Raw genomic sequence first — 24,705 nt, 5'->3', positions numbered from 1 at the left:
AGAATTTACCTTTAAAAAACTTTTTGGATGAAATATCACAAAAATCCATGTGATGGAAAGAATAAAGTGAATAACACCCCCAAAAAAGAACGTGTATGTAATATATATATATGTATGTATAACTGAGTCATTTTGTGTATATATATGTGTGTAAGATGATGCTGTGAAAGTGCTGCACTCAATATGCCAGCAAATTTGGAAAACTCAGCAGTGGCCACAGGACTTGAAAAGGTCAGTTTTCATCCCAATCCCAAAGAAAGGCAATGCCAAAGAATGCTCAAACTACTGCACAATCGCACTCATCTCACACGCTAGTAAAGTAATGCTCAAAATTCTCCAAGCCAGGCTTCAGCAATACGTGAATCGTGAACTTCCAGATGTTCAAGGTGGTTTTAGAAAAGGCAGAGGAACCAGAGATCAAATTGCCAACATCCGCTGGATCATGGAAAAGGCAAGAGAGTTCCAGAAAAACATCTATTTCTGCTTTATGGACTATGCCAAAGCCTTTGACTGTGGGGGTCACAATAAACTGTGGAAAATTCTGAAAGAGATGGGAATACCAGACTGCCTCTTGAGAAATCTGTATGCAGGTCAGGAAGCAATAGTTAGAACTGGACATGGAACAACAGACTGGTTCCAAATAGGAAAAGGAGTCAGTCAAGGCTGTATATTGTCACCCTTATTTAACTTCTATGCAGAGTACATCATGAGAAATGCTGGGCTGGAAGAAACACAAGCTGGAATCAAGACTGCAAGGAGAAATATCAATAACCTCAGATATGCAGATGACACCACCCTTATGGCAGAAAGTGAAGAGGAACTAAAGAGCCTCTGGATGAAAGTGAAAGTGGAGAGTGAAAAAGTTGGCTTAAAGCTCAACATTCAGAAAACGAAGATCATGGCATCCGGTCCCATCACTTCATGGGAAATAGATGGAGAAACAGTGGAAACAGTGTCAGACTTTATTTTTTGGGGCTCCAAAATCACTGCAGATGGTGACTGCAGCCGTGAAATTAAAAGACACTTACTCCTTGGAAGAAAAGTTATGACCAACCTAGATAGCATATTAAAAACCAGAGACACTACTTTGCCAACAAAGGTCCATCTAGCCAAGGCTATGGTTTTTCCTGTGGTCATGTATGGATGTGAGAGTTGGACTGTGAAGAAGGCAGGGCACTGAAGAATTGATGCTTTTGAACTGTGGTGTTGGAGAAGACTCTTGAGAGTCCCTTGGACTGCAAGGAGATCCAACCAGTCCATTCTAAAGGAGATCAGCCCTGGGATTTCTTTGGAAGGAATGATTCTAAAGCTGAAACTCCAGTACTTTGGCCACGTCATGCAAAGAGTTGACTCATTGGAAAAGACTGATGCTGGGAGGGATTGGGGGCAGGAGGAGAAGGAGATGACCGAGGATGAGATGGCTGATGGCATCACCGACTCGATGGATGTGAGTCTGAGTGAACTCCGGGAGTTGGTGATGGACAGGGAGGCCTGGCGTGCTGTGATACACGGGGTCGCAAAGAGTCGGACACGACTGAGCGACTGAACTGACTGACCGACTGACGTATGTATAACTGAGTCATTTTGTGCATATATATATATATGTGTGTACGTATGTATAACTGAGTCATTTTGCTATATAGCAGTATTAACACTGTAAGTCAACTATACTTCAATTTAAAAAATTTTTTAAATAATATTTCAAAACAAAGAAACAAATATAAACCTAACCCCAGTCACTTAGGTGTAAGAGTCAGGGAATACTTAAGCTGAGAAAGCCACCTGTCCTCAGTGGCTGTGAAAGTTGCCAAAGACAAGTGTTCTCTGCCGACTGCTCAGCGCCGGGCCACACGCAGGCCGCGCGCTCAACTGTCATCATGGCTACTGTGGCCCAGAAAACCAGCTCAGTGCCTGGGGAGAATATGTGCGGAATACATAATCAGACAAGCAGATGGACGGCCGCCAGCACAGACATAAGTCTCGGGGCCTCAACATCAACCGTAAGATGTAAAACTTCACAAAGGTCAGCTTCTTTAGGGGCGGGGGCCGAGAGACAGAATGGGGAAAGTAATGGAAACTTTAAAGGTCAGCTTTGCACAGACAGGATTTGTGCACACAAAGGCATGCAGTCCTATAAACTCAAAGTAATCCGAGGGCTCTATCTAGCTCAAAGGATTGCAAGCAAGCTTTCCAAAAACAATAATAAATCACAACTACCCGCCCTTTGGGCTTCTCCCCTCTCCTTCAGCTGCTCTGAACAGTTTGAGGAATACGGCATCCTGACTTGTGTCCATCAAGATCTCCTCTCCCACACGAGTCTGAATCCCACTGCCATTAAGCATCAACGGGGTCAGTTCAGTCGTTCAGTCGTGTCCGACTCTTTGTGACCCCATGGACCGCAGCACGCCAGGCCTCCCTGTCCATCACCAACTCCCAGAGCTTGCTCAAACTCAAGTCCATTGAGTCAGTGATACCATCTAACCCTCTCATCCTCCGTCATCCCCTTCTCCTCCCGCCTTCAATCTTTCCCAGTATCAGGGTCTTTTCCAGTGAGTCAGCTTTATACATCAGGTGTTCAAAGTATTGGAGCTTCAGCATCAGTCCTTCCAGTGAACACCCAGGACTGATCTCCTTTAGGATGGACTGGTTGGATCTCCATGCAGATCACTGGGGTCACAGTACCGTTATTTCAGCCTATGGCTCCTACAAGGTAAACTGCAAAGTTCTTCTCCCAGTATCTCTATTTTCTCTCCAGATTAGAAAGGGGCTCCAGAGTCACTGTTTGGGTCACAGAACTCTGTAAAATGCCACAAAGCAAAACACAACTCAAATGCCAGGTTCCACCTGTGAGGCATCCACACAAGCTAGACAGGCAAAAAATAAAAAATAGAAAATCACTCGGACCCAACAGAAGCCAGGAAATTAACGTTTTACATGCTGCCAGTCAAGAAAAACCTCAAGGGAGTATCAGGAGATCTTTCTTTTCAATCCTAAATCAACTCGATTCCTGGCTGAAGGCCAGTCCTCACCAACCCAGTGGTTTCTTTTGCGTGAAACTTTCAGCACTTCAATGATAATATTTTTAGAAAAAAATGCAGCACTGTAGATTATTTTCCCAAGATGCTGTGCTTCCAGGGAATAATTAAAGGAGAGGACATACACACACTGGGCTGGAGGCGGTGCCGCAGCAGGCCCACCGCTGGCAGGACGCCAGGAGGCAGGCAGCCTGGCACGGGGCTGGGCCCCCCGTCCACTCCAGTCACCACTGCACAGCCGCTCGGAGCCTGGGCTGAGGGTCCTGATGCTGAAAGAGGGCCTCGAGAGAGACCAGTATCATCTGACAGCAGCTGGCAGGAATGCCGCATGCTTGCTGCCCCTCAACAGAATCCAACGCCCCCAGCGCAGTGAGAGAAAAGGGCCCGTCGCTCAGCCGTGTCTGACTCTTTGGGACCACACGGACTGCAGGCCACCAGGCTCCTCTGTCCATGGGATTCTCCAGGCAAGAACACTGGAGTGGGTTGCCATGCCCTCCTCCAGGGGATCTTCCTGACCCAGGGACTGAACCCAGGTCTCCTGCATTGCAGGCAGATTCTGAGCCACTAGGGAAGCCCCTGGCCTCAACTGCAAGTTCAGTTCAGTCGCTCAGTCATGTCCGACTCTTTGCGACCCCATGAATCACAGCACGCCAGGCCTCCCTGTCCATCACCAACTCCTGGAGTTCACTCAGACTCACGTCCATCGAGTCAGTGATGCCATCCAGCCATCTCATCCTGGGTCATCCCCTTCTCCTCCTGCCCCCAATCCCTCCCAGCATCAGAGTCTTTTCCAATGAGTCAACATCTAAACCAGGGTTACGTAACCTCCAGTCTAGAGCTCATTTATCACAGGAAGGGCTCTTAATTTTTACACTGTAACTCATACATGCTGACTTTTCATATACTCTTTAGTGCTCTGTAAGTCATATTATCTGGTTATACTATAAACTCCCTGATAAGACTCAGAGCATCTGTTCACTCTCAGGAAAACCCTCGTCCATATCAGCAGCTTGTACGCGGGTCTGTCCACAGCAGACCTGGGAGCTGACAGTCTTCTCCAAAGAGGAAGACACCGCATTCGCTTCTCACAGGCTTATTCTCTGTGCCCCCACATGCTCCCGTGCACATAAATAACTATAAAACCCAATTTTGACCTTGTGTTGGATACTGAGATCGGGAACAAGCAGACCATGTATATAGTTGTGTGGGGGAGGTTTAGACAAGAAAACGACTATATAACCATTCAATTAGTAATCATTTCCACCACCCACAGACAGACAGACACACACACACACACACACCTCTTGCCCACAGAAGTACTGGGTAAAACTAGAATTTGCACAGAGGTGTAATGAGCACCATACACTCAAGAGAAAGCCCCGACAGCCAGCTTCCCACAAGCAGCACACAGTCCCCGTGTCCAGCCGTGCACCACACCGCGCAAAACTCCACGAGCTCAGCTGGCGTACGTTCACTTCTCAGCTTTGGATACTTCGATAGAAAGTCCTCATTTGAGGTCTTTCCACATTGATATGTGTGAGTAACACGCATGTGACCTTAAAAAGGCATCTGAAACTATAGGCCCAAACTGAACTCAAATCCAATAGAACCTCTGGATGCAGGTGCCAGTTTGCAGAAAGCACAGACGCACGCGGTGCGCTATGGGCATGCAGTGAACAGGATTCCGACCGTGGGGAAGTCTGAAGGTCCCAAAGCCCAGGGACGCCCCAGATAGCGAAAGGGGTATGAAAGGGCAAGCTTAAAAGAGACACAAGGACATTCCCAGTTATTTTAAGTGTGCAAGATGAGACTGCGGTGTCCGTGGGCAGCCACGCAGCAAAACTGAAAGAAATGCACAGAAGTGATGATCTGAAAGTCACCGCGGTAGTTCCTTTGGGGGAAGAAACGAGGCAAGGGGAGGCCTAGCGAGCTCATCCGCTTGACCCGGGGGGTGGCTGCAGCAACTCAGGTTGTATGGCGCTCCCCTAGACCACGCATTTTCCGTGGGGCTTAATACATCCGCATCTTATTCTACAATGAAAGGCTTAAAAGGGTATGATCTGATTTACTCCCTCAGGATTCTTTAAAGCTGAACTCTGCTACCATAGCCACTAACAGCGAGGAGATCAAACCAGTCCATCCTGAAGGAAATCAACTCTGAATATTCACTGCAAGGATGCTGAAGCTCCAATACTTTGGCCACCTGATGCAAAGAGCCAGCTCACTGGAAAAGACCCTGATGCTGGGAGAGACTGAGAGCAGGAGGAGAACGGGGCAAACAGAAGATGAGACGGCTGGACAGCATCCCTGACTCAGTGGACATGAGTTTGAGCAAACTCATGGAGATGGTGAAGGACAGGGAAGCCTGGCGTGCTGCAGTCCATGGGGTCACAAAGAGTCAGACAAGACTTAGCGACTGAATAACAACATTCAACTTTAAAAATAAATTGCAACAAACGATTCGGTTCCACATTTCCAGGGCCCGACAAGCAGACATTGCTGACGATGACACAACAAGACAACGCTGATTACAGAGCATTCCCAGCGTCACACAAAGCACTGGGTGACAGCCCAGAGGACAAGCTGGCTTTCCAGATCAAGCTGAATTCCTAGTGCATCTCCCCAGAAAAATCCGTGCAGACGCAGGAGACCCTTGGCCTCCAGGGGCTTCATTCCTACGCTTCTGCTTATAGGTAAGGTTCCTGGCAAAAAAGAACTATAGGAATCCAGTGACAAGCACTTAGCGGCCACAGTGACCACGAGCAGACCCCACCCAGCTCGTTCCTGCCCCAGTGCGACCAAGAGTTATAAAAAGGAGCAGTCGATTTGTTATCAAGGAAGACGTCTGGCTGCACCGATGCGTGACCAGACACAACACGCCCACACAAGCTGAGCAAAAAGTGATAGACCTCTGAGGCTAAAACTTAGACGCCTGTGGGTTCCTACACAGCAGGCTCTAATGCCTGCTGACCTGAGGTGGAGCTGACGTAACAACAACGGAGAGAATGCACACAGTAACCGTGATGCACCTGAGTCATCCTGAAACCACCCCCAACTCCCGTCCATGGAAAACTGGCTTCCGGGAAACTGGCCCCTGGTGCCAAGGATGGGGACCACTGCTATACAGGGCCTTACAACAGAAAGAGGCCATTAGGGGAAAAACTGGTGAAAATTCAAATAAGATCTACAGTTAATATTGTACCAATGTGAATTTCCTGTTCCTCATAATCCTACTACGGTTATGTGAGATGTTAATATTGGAGGAGTTTGGGCAAGCTCCAGGAGTTGGTGATGGACAGGGAAGCCTGGCGTGCTACAGTCCATGGGGTCGCAAAGAGTCGGACACGACTGAGCAGCTGAACTGAACTGAATATTGGGGGAAGCGAGACAGATAGTGATACTCCCTCTACCATTTATCAACTTTCCAGTGTCTAGCATTAGTTCAAAAGTTTGAAAGAAAACTGTTTCTTCCAAAGATTTAAGGATCTGGATGAAAAAAACTCCAATTAGAGCCAAGTGTAGTTCAGTCACTTGAGGGTGAAGTAAGGTCTACGGGGCTCAAAGCCCAAGGACGCTCCCAGATAAGGAAACGTGGACGAAAGAGGAAGCTGTAGATTAAGAGAGACGTAAGGCCATCTCCAGTTACTTGAAATGTTCAAGGTCAAACTACAGGGGCTGTGGACAACCCCGCGGCAGAACCAGGAAAGGTGCGCAGCTGTGACGGATCTGAAAGTCACACAAGCGGTCACTTAAGGACGAAACTCTTGCAGAACTGACTGTCCACACTCACCGCCCCACCGTAGAGTCACAGACTTTCTCAGAAAAGTGAACTGAACTTGAAAAGGAAGGCTATTATTCAAAGCAGGCAACAACTCCCATCTAACAGCAGGCACAATGGATAAAAAAGATGGCCTAGAAATTTCCCACTCGTAAGTCCTAGCAGATCTTCAAAATTATTCATATATATATAAGATCAGCAGTGATAATGTACTTAGGATTTCCTAACTTTAAATCCAGTTCAAAGACTCTTGGAGCCAGAAAGATGTCTGAGCCTATGATAGGGAAACTGACCAGGCTGGGGGGTGGGGGGAGAAACCAACATTTTTGGCTCATTTTTAAAGCAACTTAGAAATCTAGGACATAAAGAAAATTTTCCATGGAGCATTTACAAGACTTATGCTGTCTCTGGATTTAGAAAAGACTGAGAAGGCTATGCATAAGGCCCGTGCCTCGTTTCCGCTCCATCACGCTGTGTATGTTCTGAATTTATGTGTTTCTAAGATCAGAACCTCAAGCCAGGACTCCCCTGGTATCCAGGAGCCAAGACTCCATGCTCCCAGGGCAGGGGGCCCGGGATCCACCGCTGGTCAGGGAAACAGATCCTACATGCTGCAACTGAAAGACCCTCAGAGCCAAATAAATGATTCTTTTTTAAAAGAAATAAAACAATAAGAACCTCGAGTCTACACTGAAACCAATATCTGACTTCCATATTTGCACCACTGTTGGGAGACGATTTCAATTCTAACAACGGAGTTACTCGCACTACAGGAAACAAAACCACTAGAGGACGAACTTCACGGCTACAGTCAGCCCCCCTTCTTGCTCGGGGGGCCACTGGAATCGGCACACTCACAGATTAATGCTGCTGCATTTCTGCATGCAGACTTTAAGTGTGAAGTCAGCTCTGCTGTAACATCTCGATGTCAGATTAAAAGCTGAGGGCAGGAGAAGGGGAGGCAGGGGGAGCGACGGTTGGATGGCACCCCTGACTCGATGGACGTGAGTGTGAGCAACTCTCAGGAGACAGTGAAGGACAGGGTGGCCTGGCGTGCTGCAGTCCACGGTGTCGCAGGAGTTGGACACGACTGAACAAGTGAACCACCACCACCACCACCAAGGGTAGGCTAAGCAGCTCGGGGTGCAGCCTGCTTCCAAAGCACCAGCTAAAGTTACAAAGACAAAAGTCAAACAATGTGTGATTTCAAGTAGAGCAGTTTTCCCTGCCTGTGAACTCTCACTCAATACGGCGCCTTCTGCATTCTCGATGCTTTAAACAGGCCTTTGTTATCGCGCGTATGCTCAGCTCTGTCGGACTCTCTGCTGCCCCATGGACTGCAGCCCGCCAGGCTCCTCTGTCCATGGGATTCTCCAGGCAAGAGCACTGGAGCGGAATGCCATTTCCTACTCTAGGTCCTTACGTTATTACCAGACTAGCAACCTAAATTATGAAAGATAAATTACAATCTTCACTCAATAAAGCTCCCAGGCTTCACAGCACAATGCCCAAAGGAATCCAGCGCTGGCTCCACTTCCAGATTTCCTCCTGCTTTAACAGAGATTCCTGGACGAGCACCGGGACTCGCTGGTCGTAGAACTTAAGGTTTCAGACTGCAGAGGACACAGAGTACAAAGGTTCATGAGCTAGCAGGAAGCGGCCGTGGGCACACCACCACTGCACGAGCTGGGCATGGAGGCCAGTCTGTGGCTGGGTTTACACACAGCGTGACATGCTCGCAGCCGGTTCCACCACTGTTAAGTTGAGGGACCTCAGTCACACAGCCTCCACAATCCCTCCCCACTTTGAATTCCAAGACCAAGGCTCTTCTTGGTCGTACAACTACAGAATTCACCGAGGAGGTCAAGATCAGGATATAAACGCACGTGGACTCAGATGATTAGTTCAGTTCAGTCGCTCAGTCGTGTCCGACTCTTTGCGACCCCATGAATCGCAGCACGCCAGGCCTCCCTGTCCATCACCATCTCCTGGAGTTCACTCAGACTCACGTCCATCAAGTCGGTGATGCCATCCAGCCATCTCATCCTGGGTTGTCCCCTTCTCCTCCTGCCCCCAATCCCTCCCAGCATCAGAGTCTTTTCCAATGAGTCAACTCTTCCCATGAGGTGGCCAAAGTACTGGAGTTTCAGCTTTAGCATCATTCCTTCCAAAGAACACCCAGGACTGATCTCCTTTAGGATGGACTGGGTGGATCTCCTTGCAGTCCAAGGGACTCTCAAGAGTCTTCTCCAACACCACAGTTCAAAACCATCAATTCTTTGGTGCTCAGCTTTCTTCACAGTCCAACTCTCACATCTATACATGACTACTCAAAAAACCATAGCCTTGACTAGACGGACCTTTGTTGGCAAAGTAATGTCTCTGCTTTTCAATATGCTATCTAGGTTGGTCATAATTTTCCTTCCAAGGAGTGTCTTTTAATTTCATGGCTGCAATCACCATCTGCAGTGATTTTGGAGGTCCCCAAAAATAAAGTCTGACACTGTTTCCACTGTTTCCCCATCTATTTCCCACGAAGTGATGGGATCGGATGCCATGATCTTCGTTTTCTGAACGTTGAGCTTTAAGCCAACTTTTTCACTCTCCTCTTTCACTTTCATCCAGAGGCTTTTTAGCTCCTCTTCACTTTCTGCCATAAGGGTGGTGTCATCTGCATATCTGAGGTGATTGATATTTCTCCCGGCAATCTTGATTCCAGCTTGTGCTTCATCCAGCCCAGCGTTTCTCATGATGTACTCTGCATAGAAGTTAAATAAGCAGGGTGACAATATACAGCCTTGACGTACTCCTTTTCCTATTTGGAACCAGTCTGTTGTTCCATGTCCAGTTCTAACTGTTGCTTCCTGACCTGCATACAGGTTTCTCAAGAGTCAGGTCAGGTGGTCTGGTATTCCCCTCTCTTTCAGAATTTTCCACAGTTTATTGTGATCCCCACGGTCAAAGGCTTTGGCATAGTCAGATGATTAACCTACATTTAAACAGAAGCCTGTTTTTAATTACAGATACATAATATTAAATCTAATGGTTAGGAGTGCTATCCACCTTCTTAGTGACTAAAATCTTGCCCATCTGATACAAATCTACTGCAATTTTTTTTTTTTTAAATTCTAAGTCTCCACATAGTTTCAGACAAAGTATACAGAACTTCAAATAAAGCCTGACACGACAGGGACACCCAGGAAAACAAAAGCTAGAAGTTGATGCATTTTCAGAATTTGGGATAAAACTTGGGACTTGAATTTGTCCTCCACCATTAAGCGAGTTACCCAAGCACCCTGCTCAAAAGTTAATGTCATGAATCCTGAGTTTATGCTTTCCTTAATCATGAAGAGTGTGTTACACCTCTCACCATCCTATTAACTGAATCCAGTAAGCCCAGAACCTCGCCCAGTGAGTCGGCCTCTGATCTCCAGTACCTCTGCTGTTTATCACAATTACTCCATGGCATTATTCATTTTAGACGACCACAGAAGTCTCAAACGTGAGCTGCTCCAGCTCCTGCCCAACAAACAGTCTTCATGAAATGTGATTTTGCAAGATAATTGGCATCACATGAGCACAGACTCCACTCAGCCATCGGGTGCTGTGATGCTTGGTGGCACAGACGAACAAAGGGAAAATATCAGCCCCTGAGCCAAACTTGACCTTGGGCCTAGAGAATAAGTATCAGTCCTGCCTGCTTCTGAACTGTCATCCGGAAATTAGAGCATACAGCGGAAGAGCGATGGAGGCCCCCATGGTAATAAGTCGCTCAGAAACTAATTTGCAGAAACTAACGTCAAACTAAAGCAACAAAAATCACTTTAGGGATCAAAGGCGACGTTAGACATTTTAGTCACTTAGTGACCAGCATGGGAAAAGAGTTCGATTTCCTCAGAAGATTTCAGAATTAGGTGCATGACCTGCTGCATTTTACATGGATGACCAACAAGGACCTTCTGTCCCGCACAGGGGACCCTGCTCACTGTTACACTGCAGCCTGGGGGAGCATGGACACACGTATACTACGGCTAAGATCCCTCGCTGTCCACCTGAAACTGTCAACTATCACAACACTCTAAACCGGCTGCTGCTGCTGCTAAGTCGCTTCAGTCGTGTCCGACTCTGTGCGATCCCACAGACGGAAGCCCACCAGGCTCCCCCGTCCCTGGGGTTCTCCAGGCAAGAACACTGGAGTGGGCTGCCATTCTTGCTTCCAGGAGATGTTCCCAACCCAGGGTTGGACCTCTTGACTCTCCCTCATTGAGAAGCTGATTCTTCACAACTAGTGCCACCTGGGAAGCCTGCCTCTTAATGTTAAACATTCATATGTGACTTCTCATGATTATAACTGCATTAAGCATCTTTGAGAACAAAAAGTATGATTTAAACTACTTCCTACACTGTAAATAGTCAAGAATCAAGCTGCAAGTTTCAAAGTTTTAAAAGGGAACCATCTCCCATTTCCACCTTTTAAGGCCGTTACATATAGTTGCAGGCGTTAATTCAACAAGAGGAGGAAAACACTGAAGCTCATTTAACTTCAAAACAAATCCAAGCAAACTAAGGAAAACCTTTACAAGCATGAGCGTAGCTTTCCTGAACCAATGCGTTTTATTCCAATGACAACAAACAGCAACACAAATCACGCTTTATTTAAAACCGTGACAGAAGGAAAGTCGAGTGAAAACATGAAAAAAGTGGACTGGCTACTTAGGGTCCAGCTTCAGGCACTGAGGACTTTCTGCAGTAAAACAGACGTTTACTCCATCAGCCTGCTCTCCAGGCCAGACGACGGTGGGGAGGCCTCAGCCTTTGCCCAGCACCCAGCCCTGTGGACGCGGGCAGGGACGCCAGCTCCCCGGGCAGCGGGGGCACAAGCCGAGCACGTGCCATCGCAGCAGCAGTCTCCTGTGAGTCCCTACTTTGCAAATCTGAAATCGGGCAGAAAGCCCACCTTACATTCTCATCAGGGTGCCCTGAAGCACCCCTTTACCGTCCTTTCCCAAGGATTCTGCTTAAGGTTATAATTCTTTCTCAGAGTTTAGCACCATGGAGAAGGAAGTAGTAGCTCCTGATTGTGAACAGGAACAATGGCTGAACAAATCGGTATGCAGTCTTTAAAACATAAAGTGCTACAGGTTTTATAGATTATGAATGTTTTATTTATTATTTCCCTTATTAACGTGTATAAGTCTATTATAACTCAGTGTATTGCCTCCAGTCCTAATCTCAAGGCTGTAAAACCCTGCACTTCCAACTGTTATCAACAGTACCCGGCTCAGAAAAGAAAAACAAATATAGTATATTAATGCATATATATGGAATCTAGAAAAATGGTACTGATGAACCTGTTTGCCAGGCGGGAAGAGAGATGCTGACTCACTGGAAAAGACCCTGACGCTAGGAAGGACTGACCGAAGGCAAAAGAAGGGGGCAACAGAGGATGAGATGGCTCGACAGCATCACTGATTGACTGGACATGAATCTGAGCAAACTCCAGGACATACTGAAGGACAGGAAAGGCTGGCGTGCTGCAGCCCACGGGGTTGCAAAGAGTCAGACAAGACTTAGCAACTCAACAACGACAAATAAAGACACATCCTCCCACACCTCCACTGTCCAGTGAAGGCTGTAACTGAGGTCTGACAGAGCAGGGGGAACCTGAGGGCAGCGGGTCACTGGGTCGACAGCACGGGGTCCAAACGCGCACTGCCCGGCATGAGTCCAGCCCCACCACTTCCAACTAGGTGACTTCAGGCAAGTCAGCAACCGTCCTCCTGTGTCTGTCAGAATTTCCACGGCAATCCCGGGCCTCTTCTGTACAGTGGGTACAGCGCCTGGCCTTTTCAGAAGCGCTGGGTGAGAGACTAGATGCATCTCTCCAAGAGTCAGTTTCACCAACAGGAGAGTTGGCGCATAGGTATCAGATCTCTAGAATAAAACTTCGCTCAGAATTCAGCTGTTGATCAGCTCTTTCTCTTATCCCATTTCTTACACAAGTTGGATCTAAACTTATTTATAGTACATCTTCAGGTCCTGTGCTTCCACCCTTATCTCTTACCTACCTACTTACCCCAGATAATAAATAATCTTGTATTTCCCAAAATGCCAGAACTAGAGATATGTAGGCAGAAGGGGAGAAACAGAACTGAAGCCGTCCAAGATGAACCGCCCTCATGCAACCCCACTCGCTGAACTCGGTCTTAAATGATTCCTAACTTGCGCTGACAATTTATCACATCATTCCCCTCTGTTCCATCCCTGGTAGAAATTATTTCCAGAAACCATTTCCCCCTTTGCATAATGTAATAGAGGGTTTCTTTTAATGCAGCTGTAGTAATTTCAACCGGATCTGACTGCTAGGGCCAAGCCAACCTGAAAGGTTCATGCCTCAGGTCAGAGTCTAACAGGAGGTTTGCTGGGTGGGAAGGGACTCGAAATGAAGGGTTTGTCGTGGAAATTCTGACAGACAGAGGAGGACAGTCAGGTCTTAATTCTATGTCACCCAGGCGTGTCTCAGTGTTTCCCTTCACGGCGTCATTCTTTCCTCCCCTCACATAAATTCAGGCTCTGTAGGCACCAAAAAGTTTCCACTTGGCCCTGAAAAATGTTCTCTGCAGAGCTGTTAAGAGTCTACACCCGAGCTCCACCCCACCACCCGCCCAGCAGATTCATCAGGACTCACTTCAAAATGATCACACCCTGTGCTTACGGGGGGCTTTTGAACAAACGGATCTAAGACAAGAGCTTGTGAATGTCCAGCAAGCGGCTGCATTTAACTCGAGTTTATCTTTTGACTGACTGACGCCTGCTGAGGGTTCATGACTCGGTGACAGCGGCTCCCCTGGTGCCCACACCACCACCCACCCTGCCTCGTGCGAGGGCACAGAATCCTTCCAGGCACAAGAAGTTTAAAACCACCAGCGTCATGCCGAGCACCTGCTCCCTCTGGAACATGACAATCTGGCTTTGCCTACAAGCAATCCCCAAGCAAAGGACCATCTCAGTGACTGCCAGACACACACCGGTGCTGGCTGAGCGTCTCTCCCTGCACCCGAGGCTGGACACAGCTGCAGCCCACCAGAGGCTCTTGTTTAGCTTGTGCGGGAGATTCCCAGACGCCTGGACACTTCTCAGGCAGAAGGCAGACGCACTGCGTGGTTTCTTCCTATCACTCTAAATTCAGCAGGTTTAACATTACACAGAACTTACAGGGACAAACTGGAACTCTCCATTCTCTACTTTGATTAAGCACTCTTAGCTATGACAAGCCTACAAGCGTATTAAAAAGCAGAGACATCACTTTGCCAACAAAGCTCCATCTAGTCAAAGCTATGGTTTTTCCAGCAGTCATGTATGGATGTGAGAGCTGGACCATAAAGAAGGGTAACCACCAAAGAATGCATGCTGTTGAACTGTGGTGTTGGAGAAGACTTGAGAATCCCCTGGACTGCAAGATCAAACCAGTTAATCCATAGGAAACCAACCCTGAATATTCACTGAAGGACTGACGCTGAAGCTCCAGTCCCTTGGCCACCTGATGCAAAGAGCTGACTCACTGGAAAAGACCCTGGTGCAGGGGAAGATGGAGGGCAGGAGGAGAATGGGACGACAGAGGATGAGATGGTTGGATGGCATCACCAGCTCAATGGGCACGAGTCTCAGCAAACTCCAGGAGAGAGTGTAGGGCAGGGAAGCCTGGAGAGCTGCCACTCACATGGGGTCGCACAGCGTCGGACGCAACCGAGCAAGTGAACAACGACACTCAGCTTCAGCCATCTCAGGGTCTCCTCCCAGCTGACGTGACTCTGGATTATAAACTAGACTTTAAAAACAGCAGGCAGGCAGAAGTCACCCTGACCCTTCATACCGTTTAATATTTATATAATCTCACACTCAGCAAATATTTACATCGTGTCCTCTGAGTGCCAGGCACCGCATTAAACACTGGAGACAGGCAAGGCAGACTCAGTCTTTGCCCTCGAGGCGGACAGAGGAAACAGACAAGCCGCGCTCCAAGAGGAGGGTCCCACGGCAGGAGGGTGGAAAGGCCTGGGAGGCACTTCAGGGGAAGACTCGCAGGTGAGGAGCACCATCTGGGCCAATTCAGGCAGGGAGAGGAGAGGAATCAAGAGAAAACACTTCCTGGAAAGTACATCTCAAGCACTTATTTCAGGTGCCGGGAGGAAGAAGAGCAGCCTTAGGTGAGCCTGAGAAAGCAAAGACTGAGGAGACACCACGTCCTGGCGAGGAGCCGGGCTCACACCGACGGGGAAGCTCTGCAGGCAATGACTGCTACTTTGAAAAAACACTCTGGAGGGGGGGGAAAAAAAGACATGAGTGTGCTAAGCATTAATGTGCCTGAAAACTTAAATTTGAGAGTCATCCAGGAGAGTGAAACACTCAGGATAGTAAGTCACATTAAAGGAAACGGACGTGTCAAATAAACATTTGAGGTTTCTACTGCCGAGGAGGAGCAGAAACCACTCCACATGCCTCAGCATCGGCTTGGGGGTGCGGTGTGAAGACAAGCACTTTCACTTAATATACTGAGAAGAGGAGCTGCGATTCAGAAAGCCATTAACCAAAAATCACTTCATAATCAGTTTGCACCAAACGGGAATCCCCAACACCAGTTTTTTCCCTGTGTCTCTGCTTCTAACAAGTAAAAACTGTTAACCCTTCCAACTGCCCACCTCAGTCACGCTTTCTTGCATCTTGGGGGTTACAGGCAATTCCATCTTTGAAGCTGAATTAAGGCTTTAGTCTGACCTCAGTGCAAAACCTCCAGAGTTTCAAATTAGACTCGCTCTTACTCGGACTGGTCTTTTTGGAACTCAGATAACCAAGAGTTCATCTATAGTTCACACAGCTGCTAATCGGGAGGACCTCCCTGGTGGCTCAGCGGTAAAGAATCCGCCTGACAATGCAGGAGATGCAGGTTCCACCCCTGGGCCAGGAAGATCTCCTGGAGGAGGAAATGGCAACCCACTCCAGTATTCTTGCCTGGAAAATCCCATGGGCAGAGGCGCCTGGTGGGGCCGCAGTTTATGGGGTCACAGTGAACCGGACACAGCTTAGCAACTAAACAACAACAAACGAGATGAGAAGGCGGGCGGGGGTCCAGAGATGCTGACCTGTTTTGAAATGGAAAATCCTGGCTTTCACTTTGAAAATCAGTGGTCTGTCTGAGAGTCTAGGGGCAGTCAGGCCAGCACGTGGGAAGGACAGGGACTGTCAGAGGAGGTCAGCCTCGTGGTACAGCCCCACCTGGGTCTCAGCCCCCAGCCCCTGCCAGCACTGCTGACCACGCCGCGTGGCTCTCGGAACTCTGAGGCCCGTGTGGGCATGACTAGACCTCGTTTTCTAAAGAGTTGCCAACTCAAGCCCCCTCTCTGTTAAAGGTCACCCTCCCTTAGAGAGACCTGGTTTTCTGGAATTCCTCAGCTCCTACAGCTAAAAGGGGAACCATTTTTATTTTCCCTTCATTCAAAACATTACCTTTCACTCTCAGAGGGTATTGATCAGACACCATCCTGTTCAGGTGAGCTGAGATATCGATCCAGAGACAGGCCTTTAAGGAGGAATGTCATCAGGAAAGGTATAGGGAAAGCTGACTTTCAACCCTCGATGGAAAAACACAGAGCTCCACAGGGTCACAGGTCAAGTTCAGTATTTGGTGTGCTCATAGCAGGAAGTGGCTCAAGATTGCACACTGACTCAGAGCCATATCGCAGGCCCTAGAAAGTGAATGAAGTCCCTGAGGATGACCCCACACACCCTGCTCGTCCACAGGGACTCATTCTGATGCCATTCTGGAGCGTGGGCTTCTCAGGTGGTGCCAGTGGTAAAGAACCCACCTGCCAATGCAGGAGATGCAAGAGACACAGGCTGGATCCCTGGGTCGGGTGGGGAAGGCCCCCTGGAGGAGAAACGGCAACCCAGTCCAGTATTCTTGCCTGGAGAATCCCATGGACAGAGGAGCCTGGCGGGCTGCTGAGTTGAACATGACTGAAGTGACTTAGCACGCACTCTATGGCGTATTCAGAGAGCCTGGGTGACAGGACAGCTTACCTTGCGGCATTCGCCAGGAGGGAAGGGATGGAAAGAGCAGGGAAGACAGGAGAGGCAGGCTAACCAGATGTGACAGGCCGACTACGCAGGTTTGCGAAGTAGCTTCTGTCACTGCAGTTAGGGTCCGAGTCAGGTCTCCCTGACTCGAACGGAGGCAAAGAAAGGTGGGGCTGGCTCCTTCCCGCTTCCAGCAGAGCGAGCAGGAGATACCCGCTGGGGCTCCCCGGCCCCAGAGGAAGCGCATCTGCGGCCCCGCCCCGGACACTGCTAGGGGACGCAGGCCGGGCAGGACCGGCACCCAGCCGGGGACAGGCCTTCCAGGCTTCGAGCGCAGCTTCGGAACGGCCAGGGCCAGACAAGCGTCCTTGTCGTCCTTGCTTTTCTGAAAAAAGCAGGCAAGGACCAGCTCTCCGCTAGCCGCACAGACGTGAAATGAGCACCGAACAGATTGAGCCAACCTACAGAGCAGTAAGCTGAACAAACAAAAAAGGCAAGTTCGAGTGCTGCCGTCTCGGATCTACAAAGGCGCACACTTGTCTTCGCCTCTGAGAACCTTCAGAAGGTCCTGGGGCTTCCAGATCTACCACGGCCCCTCCGTGCTCCAGGCCCTGGCGCCACCACGTCAGGCAGCACACCCTCAGCAGGGGAGCCTCCTGTGTCACGTGTGGGGACACGTGTTCAGGGTTCCCCCCGGCACCACGAGGGAAGGACAGCAGAGTCCAGCAAGGAAAAGTGGGCATGACCCCGCAGGCCTGCAGAAAGTCCCTGCTCCGTTAATATCCTGGGGCAAGGAAAGAAGCGGGAACATCCACACAAAGCACGCTTTTCAGACGGCATGTTCGCCCTCAGTGGTGTCCAACTCTTTGCGGCCGCACGGCCTGTAGCCTGCCAGGATTCTCCGTCCATGGGCCTTCCGGGGCGAGAATGCTGGAGTGGGCTGCCAGCTCCTTCTCCAGTAACAAATCCAGCTGTAAGGACTTCAGTTCAGTCACTCAGTCGTGTCCGACTCTTTGCGACCCCATGAATCGCAGCACGCCAGGCCTCCCTGTCCATCACCAACTCCCGGAGTTCACTCAGACTCACGTCCATCGGGTCAGTGATGCCATCCAGCCATCTCATCCTTGGTCGTCCCCTTCTCCTCCTGCCCCCAATCCCTCCCAGCATCAGAGTCTTTTCCAATGAGTCAACTCTTCACATGAGGTGGCCAAAGTATTGGAGGATTAAAACTCACTTATTTCTTTCACTTTCCAATTCTTACTTAACATTCACTAGGAAGATGGTGCGTGCTTTGCAGGCTATCTTACTCCATGAACACGACTCATTTGGCGTGCCTGCCCCTCTTAAGCTGAAGCCAACCTGGCTGCAAATATGTCACCTACTGAGCAAAGCAAGAGGCTGCATACCAGCAGCTAGAGACACTGCCCCTCCTTCAGCGACGGGAAGGAGTACCAAGCCAGCCCCAGGCTCCAGCTGCCATCCCCAGGGCGTGTGCTGCCAGGCACGGACGAGAACAGTCCGTCTTCTGAATAAGAACGAGTCTGTCAAACTGAGACAACAGGAAGTTAACTTAGGGAACACTGAGAGAAAATGTAAACACACTCTAAAATGACCAAATGTTAAGACTGAGGCAAGAGAAACGTCCCTGGCGGCCCACCGGTCAGGGTTCCATGCTTCCACTGCAGGGGCACAGGGCTGACCCCTGGTCAGGGAGCTAAGATCCCGTAAGCTTCGAGGTGTGGCCAAAAAAACATTTTTAAAAAGAGAGTGTGGCGAGCACCAAAATAGGAAAACGCTGGGCAACCACTGGGCAATTAAACAACGGTGACAACCCAGGGGCGGGATGAGGTGGGAAGGAGGTTCCGGGAGGCGTGCATACGCATGGCAGAAGCCAAGCCAACATGGCAAAGCAATTACCCTCCAATTAAAAATAAATTAAAATTAAAACCTGAAAAACACCACTGTCCCGAGCTAATATTATCTGAGTTACAACCAACAATAAGATAACAGGTTAGTATAGGCCTGCCAGAGTCAAATACAGATGACACGTGACAGTTGTAACAAGCAGTTAGCTCACTGCAGATACACTTATATTGGAAACGGCTTTTGTGAATTAACGTGTAGATACAATAGGGGAGCTCATTAAAGGGACCTGGTCTAACTCTTCAAAGCAAAGACAAGCACAGGGGCTTCCCTGGGAGTCCCAGCTTCCACACTGCAGGGGGCACAGGGTCCGTCCTCGGTCGGGGAACTCAGATCCTGCAAGCTCAGTGGCCCAGTCAAAAAAAAAAAACAGAATATCACACCTTCACTCCTGTAATTTGGTTTGTAAATCCTCAATTTCAAATGTTAAGGAAGTTCACAGACAGATAAAAAATGGCTAAAATGTGTTGGGAAAAGTGCTTAACCTCACACAGGAGATGAAACTTGAAAGAAGCCCCTTTCATGTATCAGAGCAAAAAGGCAGAGGATTTATTTGTATTATCCAACACTGGTTAAGAGTGAAGAGAAAGTGGTACTCTCACATTGATACAGAAATACAAATTGGAACCTTTCTGGAGAGCAACTTAGCTGTGCTTATTAAAGTTTAAAATGTATCCACACACTTCTAAGTATCTATTGCAGACATGCTTATACTAGAGCCCAAGGATACTGACAGCCGCACTTGCTAAGAACTTAGAAACAATTAAAGCGTCCCTCAGTAGGGACAAGTGAGTCAGTTTGATGCTCCACATATGCAGCTACATCAGGCAGAACTGGCGTTCTGAGAGAGAAGCATCTCCCCACATCCGCTGCCTGCTGCTGGAAAAATGCATCAGAGTGATTGAAAATTCAGACCTTTTTAAAAAGTATGTGTAATTTAGTGAATGCATGGATGTCTGAAGTTACGCCTGAGGGGAAAGAAAACAAGGATACAATTTCATTTTTATACAGTGTGTGTACAATCTACGAGCATCGCTTTTATTATAACTGAGGTAAAAGGGGGCGATGCTGACATGAGGCCAGTGACCTGCTAATCCACTAAAAGCTCCACCGACGCTCCCGGGAACCCACGTGGGTCCTGCTGTGGTCAACACACCAGCTCTCCAATTTCAACAACAAAACCTGCAGGTCTGAAAAGGGTCAACCTGGATTCTTTGTAGAAAATGATCATTTTTTAAATGACACATACCCACTTCCTCTTGCGCATTAGTTAGGACATTTAGAAAAGACTTTTCCTTATGAGTTTCCATAGGTCTCCGCCCAAGTACATTACCAAAAATGACAAGAGAAAGAAATCACATTAGCCCAGAATCACAAGGTTGCATCCTTAAACTCCATGTTCAAAGACTGCAAATGCTGTCTCTGAAGCTCAGATCCACAACTCTGAGAACCGGAAAGAGTCGCATTTCCTTCTGTCTCTGAGACACACGCTCATTCTTTTTCAAAGGACTCTCTGGATTACTCCATGCGACTCTCCAAATAAGTTTACTCAACAGGGGTGTTAAGCACAGTGTGAAGGAAAGTGGAATGCTGATGGGCAATGCCATAAACCAGCTGCAGCTAAAAATGTGCAGAAAACGTATATAAGAATCACATTCACCAGCGCGTGGAAGGTTTTGAAACGTGACCAACTTACTAGCCCAATGTTAAAGTCATAAAGAGTACACCCTGCGTATCTCTAATGCGCTTAATATTAAACAGCGTTAGGATAATATTTTCCAGGCTAGAATGTACTTTCCACTTGCCCTAATAAACCGAAGCCCAGATGGGAAATGTAACCAGGACTAAGTAAACACAATATAGACAGTGAGGCGAGCTAATGACCTAGGATGCCTTCACGAGCAATAAAGCATTCAAAAAAAAAAAGTTTCAACAGAGGGTATGAAAAGCTGGGCGTTTGGAGTGTGTGAGATAAATGCACCTTCAGAGAGGAAATGCGTTCCTGTGGATGCAGCCAAGAGTGTCAGATGCTGTCACAACACGGACGTGAGGGAGAGACGTGCCCCATGCAGCAGCCTTTAAAACATGCAGACTTGATTCTGGCTGACAATCCGTCACCAGAACCCCCAGGCATCTTACTAGGGTGCTGTATGGCCCACAGTGAGAAGTCCAGCCCAGTTCCTAGGTAGAAGATGAGCCAGAACAGGAAGAAGAGCCGCACAAACACAAAGCGACTCCATTTTTTCTGAACACCCACACAGAGGCAGCAGTTTCTGACAAGAACGTTCTCGGCAAAAAAAAAAAAAAAAAAGTTACAGGAAGGTTTTATTCCCCTGAAGAAAAAGGCAGGTCTATACGCAGAGTACCAGAAAATACCAAATGGTGTTCTTCCCCCAGGCCCAAGTTTACAGCCCTCACATTTTGAAAACATCTAAATGTGTTTTTGCTTTTTTATCAAATAAAAGATGACTGGAAACACTGTTCTTGTCTGGAATGCTTACTTCTTGTTGTACTTGAAAATAAAATCCAACATGGCAGCTTACCTTGGCACTGGAAGCCTTGTTTCCCAAACCCCCTGAAAAACAAACAAGAAAAATTTCTTATTTTCTGTTGACACCACATCTTAAGCCAGTTATATGACAAAGCATTCTACAAAGGTAAAGGTTTGCACATGAAACCCAATGATTTGACAGGAAAACATGCCTAAACAGCTCAGAGTGTAGTCAAGTCAACTTTGAAAAGATCTGGCCTCCAAAGTCTCACTGAACTCATTTCAACATATTCAAGCTTCTTGCCAGGTTTTTGTTTTTTCTAACATTTTATCAGTACTTAATTTAAGAGCATGACTATAAAGTTGTTGGCTACAATATTCAAGCAACAAGAAGAAGTTTATGGTTAAAAAACCAAATCCACAAAGATGGCTGAATTTGGTCCCTAAAGACCAACTGAAAATCTTTTCACCCCAAAAACAAACAAGTGGCTTCATCATTTGTTATGAAGTATTATTTACCTAGAAATCACCACGTAGCACCACTCTTAACACTAAATTTTGGCTTAAAGGAGCCAGATTTTACAGTGTCATCCCTATCGTTTGCATGTGAGATGATGATCTTATTTTACTGTGAACCAACAGCATTCAAAGCACATTCAGAAACTATATTGCTCTTGTAAATTACTTTAGAGAATTTACTCTCTAAGCAGAGAACTCCGACATGGACATTAAATTGCAAACACCATTTCAACTAGGATGAACTACATTAAAATTCTCAGAAGGTTATGAGTCATAATCTCTTGCTTTACATAGCATTTTAAATTTACAAAGCACTTCACATATCTTTATAATTAACTTAGTCACTCCCCACCCCCCAAAAAAATTTAAATGCAAACAGTTTTAAAATACCAGTGCTTTAATATTTGAGTTGTAAACCAGGGAAGCAGAGAAGAGAATTGAAATATTAAAACCACGGCTAGACCGTGCTGGGGAGTATTTTCCTGGAACTTCCGAGGGGTTGCTCTGCAGCCAAGTGGAGAAGAGTATTGACTATGGGGAAGAAGAGGACAAGGTCTTCATTTCCACTTCGTGCTATGCCTGGTGGCCACATCAGTTCACAGGGGCCAACAAATGGCAGCGGGAAGTCTTCAGCAAGCCTGGATGTATAGGTTGCAAGCCTCTTTCCTACCTCACCCTCGTCCTGCAAAAGTAATCGGCAGTCTGTTCTGATTTAATGGAATTTCACAGCTGACACATGAGGCCGAAGACCTTCCCTTAACTAAATGCAATCTCTCTGCCCTGAGGCTCCAAGAACTGACCTTAAGCAGTCTTGTCTACATTGGCCTAGGAGCTCAACCGCTTCAGGCGCTGACTATACCTCGGAAATAATTCGGAGAGGTGGCTGTGCTTTTTACCTAAGTGTGCTTTGGAGCGGATTTCTAAAAAGAAGCGAAGACGTTAAGCACCTTATGAGCACATCTGTGGGGCTTTCCCTTAAAGATTCCCGCAGGTGTGACGGGTTCAGATAGAGCTTAAGGGAGAAGTTAAGTACCTATTAATTAGCACGTTTGCGGGACTCGCCCTTGGAGACGGTTTCCCCGTGTGATGCATTCAAGCAGCGTTCGTTCTCCCAAGAGCCCCGCAAGATCCAGGAGCCACACAGCGGCTGGGCAGTTAGCTACCCGGCGCCGCTCCCCCCGGCGGAGGGGACTGAAGCAGGCCCAGCCGGCTCCGACTTGGGGGGCCGGGGGCTTCCTGCACACAGCAGCAAGTGACGGAATGGGTGGAGGTTGTCTGGCAACGTAAGAGGAAAAAAACGAGTGCTTCTCCGAGTGAGGCATCTGTACTGCCCTAGTTTAGCTTTCTTAAAACAACGGGAGGAGAGGGGTCACAACCTTTCGAAAGTCAGTCAAAGTCATCAGCGTCTCCCCAGGAAACAAGCACACGCGCGATCCCCTCCGGCTTGGCGGGATCGGAGGCCCTGCAGCCTGTCCGGCAGCCGCGGCGCGGAAAGCGCGGCCCGGGGGCCCCCGCTGCCTGGAAGTTACCTGGGCTCGGCGGCCGCAGCCCGCCGGCAGCCCCGGGCAGGCCCGGGTCCGCTGCAGAGGCCGCCCGCGCGCCCGCCCCGCCGGCCGGCCGGCCGCCGCCCTCCCCGCGCCCGCCTCAACAGTTTGCCGCCGCTCCCCCCGGCTCGCGGGCCCGGCCCGGGGCGAGGCCGGCGCGCGCGGCGGGGCCCGGGCAGCCTCGGGGGCCGCGCTCCGAGCCTCCGGCCCGGGGAGGCGGCGGCGCCGCGCGGGGTCCCGCCGGGCGCGGGCGCTCCAGGGCCGGCGCGCACCCACCAGATGAAGTCGGTGCAGTGGCTGCAGAAGGTGGGCTGCTTGAAGAAGCGCGCGATGAAGCGGTGGTTCTTCACCTCGTGCACGTTCTTCTGCCTCAGCGCCCCTTTGCGCGCGAAGCGGTTGGCCACGTCCTGCGGCGCCGCGGGCTCGGCGGCCGGGAAGACGTCAGCCATGGTCCCTCGCCGCCTCCGGCCGCGGGGGGCGCGGGCGGCCGGGAGCCGGGCGGGCGCGGAGCGGAGCGGAGCCGCGAGCTCGCTGGGGCCGCTCGGCTCTGACGGCGGCGCCGGCGCTCGCGCTTCCTAGTCGGGCGGCGGGGGCGGCCCGCCCACCGCGCATGCCCGAGCGCGGCCCAGCAGGCGGGGCGGGGGCGCGCGGGCGGGGGCGCGCGGGGCGGGCCGGGCGCGCGCGGGCGGGCCGGCGCGGGCGCGCGCAGGGGGCGGGGACGCACGGGAGGGCGGGGGCGCGCGCGGAGGGAGCCGGCCGAGCCGCCCAGGAAGCGCCCTCTCCCGTTCCCCCGGGTTTGCCGGGCTCCTCCCTCCCGCGCTCCGCTCCTCCCGCCCCAGGCGCAGCCCCGCGTCCCGGGCCGGCCCCTGGCCGCGCCCCCTTCCAGGACCCAGCGCTGTCCCGGGACCGACGCCCGCGCCGCTCGGAGGCTCAGCCCCTCGGGGCCTGCACGCTGTGCCGCCTGCGGCCCCGGAGCCGGGCGGCCCCGCGCCGGGTACACGCGTCTGATGTCTCGGGACGGCTGGAGGACCTGTCCTGGCTGTTCACCCCGTTACCCGTTGGGTACCACGCTCACAGCGTGGGTCACCAGGTCTTCTTGACATTACCAGCCCAGAGCCTTCATTTAGACACGGTTTTGCAGCCTAAGGCTGATGACCACCGGCAGGTGCCGAGCGCAGCCAGTTCGTTTGCAAACTGCCAAGTGAAACTGCCCCGTGAAAGCGTGGCTGGCACGGCCCGGCGAAGCACGCGCGTGGGGCCGGACCGACTAGTCACTTGCTGAATACTCGTTAGCTCTGCCCCGAGGATGCTAAAATACATGAGGGAAACGTTTCATTATTG

At 49.7% G+C, this 24,705-nt stretch overlaps 1 protein-coding gene across 3 annotated transcripts in view; it reads right to left on the bottom strand.

Annotated features, from left to right (window-relative positions):
• PRKCA (protein kinase C alpha) overlaps positions 1-24,178 on the bottom strand; it is a 283,875-nt gene extending 259,697 nt beyond the window's left edge. For all 3 annotated transcript variants that reach the window (XM_069542356.1, XM_069542357.1, XM_069542358.1), the window contains exons 1-2: positions 23,641-24,178; positions 21,354-21,385 (exon numbers count right to left, since the gene is read on the bottom strand). In XM_069542356.1, the coding sequence (XP_069398457.1) occupies positions 21,354-21,385; positions 23,641-23,813 (205 nt within the window). In that variant the 5' untranslated portion in view covers positions 23,814-24,178. The remainder of the gene's footprint in view (positions 1-21,353; positions 21,386-23,640) is intronic.
• Positions 24,179-24,705: the final 527 nt, after the last annotated feature.

The sequence above is a fragment of the Ovis canadensis genome, chromosome 11 (genome assembly GCF_042477335.2).
Source record: "Ovis canadensis isolate MfBH-ARS-UI-01 breed Bighorn chromosome 11, ARS-UI_OviCan_v2, whole genome shotgun sequence".
Classification (NCBI taxonomy): Eukaryota; Metazoa; Chordata; class Mammalia; order Artiodactyla; family Bovidae; genus Ovis; species Ovis canadensis.
Note: the sequence above shows the minus strand (reverse complement) of the source record. Positions and strands in the feature narration are given on the sequence as shown.